Source organism: Cryptotermes secundus, unplaced genomic scaffold (genome assembly GCF_002891405.2).
Source record: "Cryptotermes secundus unplaced genomic scaffold, Csec_1.0 scaffold52, whole genome shotgun sequence".
In the NCBI taxonomy this organism is placed as follows: Eukaryota; Metazoa; Arthropoda; class Insecta; order Blattodea; family Kalotermitidae; genus Cryptotermes; species Cryptotermes secundus.
The window spans coordinates 188,914-202,354 of record NW_019733835.1 but is presented as its reverse complement, the minus strand read 5'-3'; the positions used below and the strand labels follow the sequence as shown (position 1 = coordinate 202,354).

Sequence of the window (13,441 nt, the reverse complement as noted above, 5' to 3'; positions counted from 1 at the left end):
ACGGACTCACATAGCAACCCCCCCCCCAGCTTAAGGGTTAATGCCCTCCCATTAACCTTGCCTTTCTCCCTTAACACAATATCCCACTGATTTCCCATGTAGACTTGTCCCCTTCCTTCCCTGCTCTCATATAGCTGAGTTTATTTCCAACATTAGTCTGCTTGCACCTGTTCTCACTGTCTCTTCACTTGCGGATTTTTTTATTTTTCCTTCTACCCTGAAGATGGAGGCGATATGTTTCAACGAAACGTCGGTTAACATCACATCTACATGGTGTCACATCCCAGAAGACTGCTTTCTTCATAGTCACCGCCGTGAAAAACTAAAATCTTACAAATGATATATTTGTGATCATGAGCATATTTAAGGTGACTGATACGAGGTGAGAACACTTTCATGTGCATTTGAACACCTTCCTCCCGCTCATAATGAGTTTATATTCATTGTATGACGGGTGATGCAAATTTAGCTTGGAATTAATTAGTCTAGTTTAAAAATATTTGAATTATAATTCACATTGTAATTGTATATAAGAAATGCAGGATTTTGTGGACTGGTTCATTGAAACACGATAAATTAGAATAGAACTTGTGTCTATTTCAGTTTTAAACATATATAAATCATTTTCTCTATTGTGTCACTGATTGTCCCATTTACTCTTCGCAGTCCGTTGGTTATGAATGGGCCATGGATTTTTGGGAGTTCATATTCTGATATTGCTTTGCAGAATGGTGTCTGAGTTAATTATGTTGCAGCTGTGAACACATAAGGTTGTGTTGTGTTGCTGACCCTGTGGATTTTATACAGAAAAACATGGGTTGCTTTAAGGATGTCACCTATTCAAAGTAAATTCATAGCCAAAAGTGAGAAGTTGTGGCCAGTGTATGTAAATTTATGGAAAGAAGGCTGATGCAGAATTTCTCACAAACCTCAAAGAAATACAGAAAAGAATACAGAGAAGGAAAGTATCAGTACAAGAATAGTGAATGGAATGAAAATCATGGAATCCAGTATATTGGCCTAATTCACAGTTGTTCATGAAGACTTGTATCATCTCCAAATGAATGCCAGACAACTTTTATATATATATATATATATCTATATATATATATGTGTGTGTGTGTGTGTGTTATTTGTGTGACTTAATGAGCTCTGTCACCAACAAGCAAAGATCAGAACAGATCAGATCCAAAGTTGAACCAATCAATCATGTTTACAGGGTCCCTCTCAAATTGAAGAAAAATGCTAATGACTTAGGTTCCAGGCAGGCGAAAAAAAAGAGAAGAAGAATCGATAGTGAAGTACAGAAAGTAAGGCAGACCCATAATGTTTATGGATTGAAAATACATCCATAACTGTGACGTGATGAAATTTAGTGGCCTGCTTACTCCTATTTTCTGAAGGATGACAGCTGATTATAGTACATGCTGATAGTGACAAAGGTTTTATTCCTAATGCATACATATGTTTTAAATCCTGTAAAACTACAGTAGATTATCACAGTGACACAAATTACAGAAATTTCAGAAGTGGTTAACAGGCTGTTTCCTAATCTACATCTGCACAATATTTTGTAATATACAGTGCTCTCTACTACAATCTTCAGATCGATATCACCTCCAACACTGAAGGCAGAGAAAAGAACCATGGTATCATGGCTGAATGAAAAGGTAATTCCACACAGAGAACAGAACAGAAAAATTGTTCCTCCTCAGCTGGTTAAGCCTCTTATTTGGCCCCCATAAATCCAAGCTTCCAGAGTAACATCTGCCATTCCCATGGCAAGTTACTGGCATAAGACAGCTGTAGCTGACTTACTGTGATGTGGATTAATTTGAATGAAATCCATGGTGTCAGTTTCTTCTTTTGCCTTCCTCCTTACTCTTCCTTCGAGTGACCTGGGACTCAGGAGGAGAAGGAGGGGAGTAGCTGTTGTAGTCCCACCCTCCTCAACATCAGATCCTAGGGATGCTGGACACATTGAGGCCTCTTCTTCATATTTGGGCCCTGCTTGACGATCAGTCATGATCATAATGACTTCCTGAATGAGTCATGTGAATATCTTGTAGCCGATTACTTGATGGTTGTAAAGGAAGCCCAGTGTATAAGGTGGAGAAGCCTCTGGGCTTTTGCCTCAGGTATCCTGTCTAGAACCCTCCAGTGCTCTGTGCTAAGCCCTGGGTTGATGTCCTTCATCCACCTCAATATATCATCAGGATCTTGGCCATGACCCCAGCCTGCGATTGTGAGTGGTCCTAAAGAGCCATTGACCAGAATCTCCCTTGAGGCTGAAGGGACTGTAGGGCAATATTTTGTCTAGAATTTATGAGTAGCTCTCAGCCTTCCTTATATGTACCAAGGCCAGTGAATATTTGAGGGAGACAATTCAAGGAAGGGATTAACACTGAATTCACAATTTAAGTTCCATTTACCTCAGTATTCTTATGAATCAATTTGACACTCTCCTTAACATTCTCGAGGGTTAGCGAGAATACCATGACACGTCCAGATTTCATTCTAACCTCTGCAGTAACCTAATATGGATGGAAAAATGCAAACTTAGTAACGGCAGAAGCACATGACTGTCATGTGAGCGAAAACAGGTGGGGTGCACGAAAATGTGTCTTCCCTGCAAGAAATCTTACTTCAGGCATGAATCGTTTGTGCAAATAAAATAAATGGTAGTAATAGTGGACAAAATGAAAAATAATGTGACATTTTAATTACATATATAGAAAGCCATTATCAAAATACAATATCACAGCAATGAAGTGTGGTCAGAGAGCCATGAGAACCATGTTCAACCATGTTGGGATTCAGACCCTCCACACACACACGAGAGAGACGTGATTTTTGTAACCATGCTTGGTGGATATGAAAATTGCAGCACCTGAGTGTAAAATTTAGAAAAACTTTTCGGGCATCTATGTGACAACCCTTTTCTAAAGCTCAATAGATTTCAGTGATCTAACATATGAGATACCATCATTAACAAGGAGAACACAAAGAAATGAAAGTGGTTGGTATAAGTGATAGGGATTGGTCATTGGTATTTCGGGTTTGGTGTACCTGAAGGTGAGTACACATTTCATGAACTGTTGTGAACGAACGAATGTTCTTTCGCGTGCCAGTCTTGGTCTGTGTATCCTATGCATTTCATTGAGAATTTTTGTCTCTTAACGTTCGGTTTTGTTTGTCATGTATGTTGTCAAATTACATACCAGTGCAGGATGGCAAATGTGATTTATCCCCTTTCATACATAAACACGAATTCGCTATGATGTACCGGTCTGCCAGCCAAACCAAGCACAAGTGAACACATGCGTTCATTGTTCGCTACCGATTCACAGCATGCACTTGGCCAGTTCATTCATTCGCATTCTTTAGGCAAGTTTGGATGCAGTGTAAGGCAACATTAAGTTATCCGAGAATCATGACCCGAGTTTTCACTTGAATCATCCGGAGTTAGGGACTAGCTCTATTGATTGAGGACGATGAGGATGGACACACGAGTTCACTCTCCGAAATGTTTTTAAATAAACAGGAGGGTGGATAATATCCAAGAAGTCAATAATTGTATCTTCTCATATGACACCTACCTCACCTGCTGATGTACCATCCACGGGGAATACCATGGATGCGAATAATGTGCATTATCTATCCTCATCTGTTATGATTGAATTTACTCTTTAATTCTTAATATATGTCTTAACTTAAATCTGAGAGTATACTGTTAATAATCAGTACAATTCCTTTATTTTTCTTACACATCTATTTTATATAAATATAGGAATGTTGTTTAAGAATTAACAGATGCCTTCCAGAAATCTTTTCTCTTCTAGCTTTAAGAGCTCTGTAACCGACTTTGGGTATTATTTTTGCTGTTCTAAGAAAGGATGTCCATCATTGTTGCCCTTTTTTCATTGGTTTTTTAGATCTGCCACTGGTAATAGTAATTGACTACCTCTGCCTTCTTTGATTGCTTGCTTTGCCTCCAAGTTGGCCCTCTCATTAACTTCAACTCCGCAGTGCCCCGGGGTCCAGTAAAACCGGAAAAAAAATTCAATTTTGCATTCTTTTCCCCAATGTTTGAACCGGATTGTTCCCCCCGCCCATTTTAATGGGTCATGGTGCACAGAGAAGTCCTGGCTGCCATCTATAAGCAGACAATAGGAACTAGATAGATCCACTCACAATACACCTATGGCAATATACGAATCGCATGTGTGTAAACCAATCACAATTCAGCTATCGCATTTGTGTGACCCAATTACAGAACCGTTTTGTCCGTCTTGTCCAGTCTTGTCGACACCAGTCGATACGGTCGATGTTGTGTAGCTACGTTCGTAGAATGGCGTTATGTAATGGACAGTTCTGTAAAACACTTTTTCGAGTATGTTTATTGGCACGATAAGAATATTAATTTAACCAGAAGAGTAGTAAAGATAGTAATGTTACGAGCCAATATTAAGATTGCGAGTTCTATATTGTAGAAGGTTACTGTGAAATTCTTGCTGCCTTCCGTTGTGGCATAGTGCTACATGATTATTTTACATCAGCTTCTTACTTGCAGGTTTCTCAAAGTCTCCCCGTAGTATGTACACGATCGTTTCATCCGTCATCCGCTGCTCCGGCCATTGTAAGTTCGAGATTTAAAAATCGAAACTGTTACAATGAATTCCATGGAAACATATGTAACGTCTGTGTGGTATTAAACATGCCTGTTATCAAGGGTCTACTGTGGAGCCAGATGTTTAAATTGGTGTATATAAGTTACAAACGCAAGTAGATAGTCTTGTTTATGTAGACGGTAATAAGTTTTAATGAATAACATTTTCCTGGCTCATTTAAATTTTTTTAGAACAAGGGAGCCTCATACGAAAATGGATATAATATTAACTGAATATAGCTGTATAAATCAGGAATATCAATTACGCTGTTTCTTGGAACAGGATATAGTACATTATGAAATACGTATGGAGCTGAGCCCTTCATGAGGAGAATCCAAATCTGTAGCTACCCAAGAATTTCCCAGCATTTCATGGAACCTGAAGGTTCATTACCGTGTTTACAAGAGTCCTCCACTGGTCCCTATCGTGATCCAGATCAATCCAATCAATACCATCCCATCCTCTCCCTCTAAGATCCATTTTAATGTTCATCCACCTACACCTTGGTCTTCCCAGTGGTCTCTTTCCTTCTGGCTTCACCACCAAGATCCTATATGGATACCTCTTCTCCCCATTCGTGCTACATGCCCTGCCCACCTTATCCTCCTTCACTTGATCGTTCTAATTATACTTGGAGAAGAGTACAAGTTAGGAAGCTCCTCGTTATGCTGTTTTCTCCAGCCTCCTCTCACCTCATCCCACTTTGGTCCAAATATTCTCCTCAACACCCTCAGTCTATGTACCTCCCTTAATATCAGACACCAAGTTTCACACCCACACAGAACCATGGACAAAATTATAGTTTTGTATCATCTAATTTTTAAGTTTTTCGACAGCAGACAAGAAGACAAAAGGTTCTGGACTGAATGGTAGCAAGCATTACCCAATTTCAATCTCCTCTTAATTTCTTCCTGAATCAGGTTTCAATCTGTTATTGTTGTTCCTAAATATCTGAACTGTGCCACATTTTCAAAACATCTGTTAGCTATATTTATGTCATGATTTTGCCCTGTATTTTGGTGATGAGAGTGCAACATATACTTAGTTTTCTCCATGTTTACTTCTAGACCAACCTCTGTACTTGTGTCAATTAAAGTTTGTGTGTTTTTCTTTATGGTATCTATATTATCACCCAGTAGATTCACATCATCGCCATTGACCCAGCAGCTGATGTGTCCCATTTAATTTCAGCCCCACCTGGTTTTCCTGGGCCTTCCTAATGGCATATTCTAAAGCAAAGTTGAAAAGTAGTGGCGATAAAACATCTCCTTGTCCTAGACCATTCTGGATAGGAAATTTATCATACAAATGTTTACTTATACGGACTTTACCATAAGTTTCGTTTAAACACATTTTAATCAGCTTAACTAGTTTCATGGGTATCCCAAACTATCAGAATATTATACAATACTCCCATCCTAACTGAATCATAGACTTTCTTGAAGTCTATGAATAGCTGATGTACTGTCTCATTGTACTCCCATTTTTTCTCCAATATCTGACGAATGCAAAAGATCTGATCTGTAGTTGATCTCTTACATCGATGAAATAACTCATATTAATAGAGTTAATAGAGACTTTCTACAGAGAGTGAAGGAACTTCTGAACTGTTGCTGACTGGTTTTCTCTTACTATTACGAATGCAAACTGGATTAAATGATTGCCAGTGCGACAGCTTTCCTGCTAGGCACAACATTCATGCTGTTATGACATTAGTGATAGGCTGCTGGTTTGATGTGGCTGTCTTGGCTAAGAAATTATATGTAGGAACAAGAGTTAGTAGGACACGTGGGACAGAGATTTTACTTCTCTCAACCACTTTTCCTTTTCTTATGAAGCTTCACCTTTGCAGTGAAATGTAGAAGAAAAAAGTGCAGAGAATCGCAAGAAGATTAGTAAATGAGGACTCAATTGCTCAGTTTCTTAAAAATCTATCTAATGAGAAATGTAAAACTATATATAAACTTAATGATGTAAATGAAATGTTCAACTCATTTTTAAATAAGTATTTACTCGACTATGAGTCATGCTTTCCAAAGCAAAATGTAACAAATAAACTCGAGGATAATGGCTGGATAACAGCTGGTATACTTACCTCCTGATGGAAGGAATTATTAAGCCAGTATACAAAAAAAGGCTAAAAGGCTGTTATAAGTAACTACAGGCCAATATCTGTAGTAACTGGGTTTGCAAAAGTTTTTGAAACAACAATTTTTAGAAGACTCAGTGATCATATCGTAAAACAAATATTACTTTCAGAGCAGTATGGATTCCAAAAGGGATTATCAACTGAAGATGCAGTGTTTAAATTAACCAATGTAATACTTACAGCTTGTAATAGAAAAGAGTATGTAACTGGTATATTTTGTGACATATCCAAGGCCTTTGGCTGCATTAATCATGATCTATTAATGAAACTACAGCGCTATGGAGTGCAGGGTGTATTATTGCAATGGTTTAAATCTTACCTCTTACATAGGAGGCAAAGAGTGGAATTAAATTATATAAATAATAAATATTATTCTAAGTGGGAAATTGTTGGATGTGGTGTGCCTTAGGGATTGGTGTTGGGACCCTTACACTTTAATATATACATAAGCGATTTCCCCCTTGAAATAAGTAAAATTTCGGAAGTGATTATGTTTGCAGATAACGCAAGTATTCTTTGCACAGCTGAAGACTACTATAATTTAAAAATAAAATTGGATGTTGTTTTTAATCACATGTTTATGTGGTTTCAAAATAATCAGTTAGTGTTAAATCTGGATAAAACAAAAAATGATAAAATTCATCCCAACAGCAGCTACGAGATACCCTCCATATACATTGTTTTTTAACAAAAAGCTGAAAGCAGTAGAAATGATCAAATTTCTCAGTTTGCAGCTGGACAGTCATCTGACGTATGTCGATTTTATGCTTCACAAGTTGAGCACAGTTTGTTTTCTAATGCGAAAATTATCCTGTATGTTAAATATAATAGTCTTAAAGCTGTATATTATGCACATTATCATTCATTGGTGAAATATGGAATAATATATTGGGGAAATACATCAGACAGTCATAAGGTCTTTGTTATACAAAAGAAAATAATAAGAATAATGATGGGAGTGGGCCCAACTCATACATGTAGAGATTTATTTAAAAAGCTTGACACTACCAATCCCATGTGTATATTTGCTCTCACTGATGAGATTTGCTGTTAATAATTTGGATAAGTTTCAAACCAATAACTCTGTGTATATGACTGGTACCAGAAGGAATGACCACCTTCATATACCTACAACACATTTATCATCCTATCAGAGAGAGGTGTATTATTCAGGTGTCAAGCTATTTAATGCTCTGCCATCAAATATCACAGTTTTAAAAAGTGATAAAAAACAATTTAGGTTTGTTTTACAAAATTATTTGCGAAGTAATGCAGTTTACTCTATCAATGAATTTGTCAAGCATGCAAGGGGCTCAAAAGTTAACGAGTTAATAAATGGGGTGTGTGTGCGTGAATTATACATTGTTGAGACTTACTTGCTGTAAGTTTAGTAGTATGTATGATGTCTGTTTTTGTTATGAATTTTAATATTTTATAATGTAACTGTTTTAATGATACAGCTTGCCAATGTGTGTGGAATGGCAAGGCGTGAATTTGACGGTGGTTTTTCCACGACCTATGTGTGTTGTTCTGACACCTTGAGCTATCTGTGTGAGGCCTGATTATATATTTTATTGGACCAAGGATGAATGATGTATAGTCATCATGAATTTGTAATATGTGACATGTTTTATATCCAGCCCTATGGGGATATGATTGGGTCCATGAAGTGAAAAATAAATGTAAATGTATAGGGGTTTGTGGGTATCCTTCAGCTGACACCCCTAGTTGTTGCTTGGCAGTGATGTGAGACATTTGTGGCCTGTGTAGTTCAGTGCAGTGTTGTAATTTTTTTTAACATGTGACAAAGGGAAATCAGTGATTTGAAACACACTAAATAGGTGATGCATAAACAAGGGAGGAGAGTTGTGTACAGTATATGATAGTGATGCAGGAGATGAAGAGCTAGTTCTACTTTTGCCATATTTCATGGGTCACTTGGCAAAACTTGTCATTTCAGCTCTGTACTGAATGACCCAAATGGAAGTAGCCTACAATTGGCCCACCCCACACTCCCTTTCGTGCTGCACTTTTGCTGTATTGATTCACCTTTAAATGTGTACTGATTTGTAGGATGGGGTACTGTAAAAAAGGATAAGAATTTGTTTCCTTGCATGAAAAAATGTTTTAGAGTGATAAATAACACAGCAATATGTGAGGGTTGGAACTTTAATAGTGGCAACTTTTTATTTACAGCTGAAAAAAAAATAAGATGCATGTTTCGAAGTTTTGCTGTTCTTCAGTGTAGTCACCAGCATTGTGTACAACCTGTTGCCAGCAATGTGGAAGTCATAGGATACCTTTAGCAGCTCCTGTCATGTTGATAGTTCGAATGGAGCGGTCTACTGCCTTAAGAGTCTCTGGAACAGTTCTGAAGCGAATGCCACATAGTGGTTCCTTCATCTTAGGAATCAGGTCGAAGTCACAAGGGCATAAGTCCGGGGAGTATGGTGGATGGTACAGCACTTCTCAGTCCCATCGATCAAACAGATCAGCCACAGCTTGCACTGCATGTGGCTGAGCAGTGTCCTGCAAAATGATGGGTGGGTTCTATGGAAAGTGTCGCCGCTTCTTTCTCAAAGCTGGTCGCAGGTTGTGTTCCAAAAATTAACAGTAATACTGCAAACTGATGGTCTGCTTTCGGGGAACGGTATGCATTAGGATAACACCATCACAGTTGTACATGAGAATCACCATGACTTCCACATTGCTGGGGTTCTGACTAACTTTTGATTTTCATGGTGACCCGTAATGACGCCATTCATTTGATTGGCGTTTCATTTGTGCCTCATACGATTTGGCCCATGTCTCATCCAGTTTAATGATATGGCATAAGAGAGCCTCTCCTTCGTGCTCATAGCACTCCAAGTGGTTATGAGCAGCATCGTATCCTAGCCATTTATGCATTTCCATCAGATCATGCGGAACCAATCCTGATGCAGTTTTTCTCATGCCTAGGCGTTCCTTCAGAATGTGAAGCACAGTCATATGTGCTAATCCTGTCTTGGGCCAGCTCAAGAATCGTATGGCGTCGATCACTCCCCAGTAACACGGAAAAGCATACGCTTCTTCTTCACTGACACTAGGATGACCTGGCTGATGCATGTCTGCCACATTTTGGTGTCCCTCGTTGAAGGCTTTTATTCACCTTTCCACTGTTCTGTAAGGCAATGCAGATTTTCCGCAATCCTCTTGAAGACCTTGATGACACTGTCGTGCTGTATGGCCTCTGGAACATTCAATATTTATCCAACTCCGTTGTTCCTGTTTTCAAAACATTGTGACAACACCACATTAGACTACCAGCTAACATGAGGCTCTGTTCTTCTTGTCACTGCCCATGCGTGTGATGTATGAAGGGAGAGTCCATTTGCTCTGAGGTAAGGTAGGTATGTAACTAACGTGTGGTATAAACAACATTCGGTTCCGTTGCATGGTGTCTCTACATCAGTGTTGCCACTATTAAGGTTCCAACCCCTGTATAAATTTCAGTTGTATGGTTGCATTATAGTCAGCAAAGAAATTGACTTTCACCTTAACCACCTTACTTGGTTACATGCTTTAACATTGCTGTTCATGAGTTCCCTGCCTTGTTTTTCTGACCACCACAAAACCCATGTTAATTAATGTAGGAGTGGTACAAGATTCAGTCACACTGAAATAATCTTATCTCATAAGCATGGTGTACTTCTTCTGCTATGGGAACAAGGGTACATCATTGTCAGTGAGTGATGTAGATCAGTCATCATTATGATTAGAAAGTTATTAGATTCTCTTTGCAGCATGCTTATGGTATTTGTATGCCAGTGGGAAATTTAAATGTATGTACACAGGACTTCTTTCCAGTGAAGTTGCTGACTTAAATTCTGACATACCTTGATTCGTAGAGTAGATGGACTTTTCATTTCCTGTGTGTGTGTGCCATCATACAAACACACACACACCCGCGTGCTCGCTCTCTCTCTCTCCCCCTCCCCCCTCTGCATCTCTTCCCCCTCTCCCTCTGGACAAGATAATATTTTTATAAAGAATCAGCCATTGTCACAAACCTGTAGAGAATTACCAGGCACAGCTTTTGTTTTAAGTTCTGACCTTCATTCTGGTCCTTCGTGATGTGACTACTTTAATAGTGAAATCAACCTAAGTGTTATTTATATTGTTTTGCAACTGGCCCAGTAGGTAAAATATATTTATTGAGGCTGGATTAGGGATACTGTTACATTGCCACATACAAATAATTTCAAACGTGTGATCGGCCAAGTAGACAAAAGTAACGACTGTTAGTATAGACCTTTCTCTCCAGTGCACTTTATGCAATGAACAGATATAAGACTGAGATGAGTATTATGATATTTTAACAACTGAATTTGAAATATCGAAGCAATATCAAGTTTTCTATGTACACAGTAAAAGCTGAAGCTGGAAAGTCTAAAAAAGTTCCTTCATTATGAAACTGAATTGTAAAGCACAATAGACCACTGTAGGTTGTGGTGCAAGGGCTGAGAAGGCCCACCCCTTATGTAAGATGAAATGTGAAGAGAACAAAGAATGGAGAAAGCAGTCTTCTGGGATTTGGCACCGTGTACATGGTGTGTTCAAAAAGTATCGAGGCTTCTTTTTTCCCCGCATAAACCAATGAAGCGCGGGAGGCTCCCTTTGGCTGAGATGTGGAGGGGACATTCGTGCGCAGTCGTGAATTTTTTCCCGCCCGCAGAAAGCGTCAGTCGCTGGCAGTTGGCCTATGAGTGAGGACGTGTAATGAGCCCTCGTTGGATTCCAGTGAGGTGTAACATGACGGAACAACATGAGCAGCGATATTGCATCAGATTTTGCCAAAAGTTTGGCGATACCCAAGTTGAAACCATTCGCAAGATTCAACAGGCTTTCGGAGACGATGCCATGAGCAACGCACGGATAAAGGAGTGGTACAACCGCTTCAAAAATGGCTGCACATCAGTGGACAGCGAACCGTGTTCAGGCAGACACTCAACAAGTCGAAATGAGAATGTCATTGAGCAAGTGCGGACTTTGGTCATGGAGGACCGTTGTATCACATTCCGAGAACTTGCGAACGAGGTAGGGGTAAGCATTGGATTGGTACATTCAATTTTGACCGAGGATTTGGGCATGAGGAGAGTGTCCACGAAGTTCATACCGAAACTGCACATCTGATTCAGACTTTTGTCGCCAAACACAACAGCCCTGTGATTCATCAGGCTGCCTATTCCCCCGACATGGCTCCGTGTGACTTTTGGCTATTTCCCAAGCTGAAAATGCCACTGAAAGGAACCCGATTTGAGTCAAGAGCAGACATCATGTGGAATGCGACGACCCGGCTGATCACCATTCCAAAAGACGCGTTTCAGAAGTGTTTCCAACAATGGTGGAAGCGCTGGGAGAAGTGTGCGCATTACCAAGGAGACTACTTTGAAGGGGATTAGGGTTTTGTACCTCCAAATCAATAAATGTATTTCTNACAAAACCCTGCTTTTCCCAGCTCCTCCCCCCCCACTCCACTGATTTCAGTTGTAGACTTGCCCTTCCCCCCTTCCTTCACTACTCTCACACAGCTATGTATATTTCCAACACCAGTCTGCTTTCACCGGTTCTCACAGTCTCTTCGCTTGTGGATTTCTTATATTTTTCCTTCTACCCTGAAGATGGAGGCGATACGTTCCTCCGAAACGTCGATTAACACCACATATACACGGTGCCAAATCCAAGAAGACTGCTTTCTTCATAGTCACCACCGTGAAAACCTCAGATCTTAAGAACAAAGAATGTTGTAGATGTTCATTTAAAATTTAGTGAAGGAATTGGTCTAGAATTGTATTTGGATAAAAAGGAATGTATGCATGTAAGAAATCCATAACCTAAAACAGTGCTAATGTAAATATAGACAGTAAAAACTTGAAAATTTTTAATTGTTGAAATGCCCAGGACAGTAACACAAAGCTCAATGTGAAATTAAGGAAATATGAATTGATGAAATTGTTCTTATTCTTTTTTCTCTTCAATTAAAAAACTTCATATATCTACTTTCTGAACAGGAATGAGTTATAATTTATAATAAAAGTCATTCTACCATTGTCACGTAAAGATTATGAAATATTTTTTGTTTTGTGCAATTTGCAAGACATAAATTCCGTTCCCCAAAATGTGTCACTGCCTTTGTCCTCTGTAAACAAGACTGTGAATCTTGCTGGAAAGAGCTTGGTTCATTTATACAATACATAAAATCTTTTGGTTGGCTTTAAAAATTTGTTTCAATGATGTAAAGGAAAATTTTTACTGTATTTAACTACCTGTCTAGTATAGTGATTGAAAATCAGTCAGATACATTTCTGCTTAGTCTGTGTGGCCTGCAGGAATATCCATTTCTGAACTTGAGCATAAATCAGTGTGGGCTTCTTCAAGCCTTTACCAAAATAGCAATACCCAAACATAATAGGCTTTATCTTAAAGATGTATTCCATATTATATTTAAGCATCCTGTTGCACTCTATACGATAAATGATATAAACTCCGTCTCAAGTGCAAACAATATATTTTGTGTCTTTGATCTTGCTTCCCCACACTACATGTTTCGGCCTCAGACGGCCATCATCAGGTGTATAACACT

The 13,441-nt window shown here is 39.0% G+C and overlaps 1 protein-coding gene across 1 annotated transcript in view; it reads left to right on the top strand.

The window, feature by feature from the left end:
• The first annotated feature begins 4,282 nt into the window (after positions 1-4,282).
• Positions 4,283-13,441, top strand: part of LOC111868188 (isocitrate dehydrogenase [NAD] subunit beta, mitochondrial) — a 28,657-nt gene continuing 19,498 nt past the window's right edge. The window contains exons 1-2 of the mRNA XM_023858622.2: positions 4,283-4,393; positions 4,574-4,639. Of these exons, the coding sequence (XP_023714390.1) occupies positions 4,328-4,393; positions 4,574-4,639 (132 nt within the window). The 5' untranslated portion in view covers positions 4,283-4,327. The remainder of the gene's footprint in view (positions 4,394-4,573; positions 4,640-13,441) is intronic.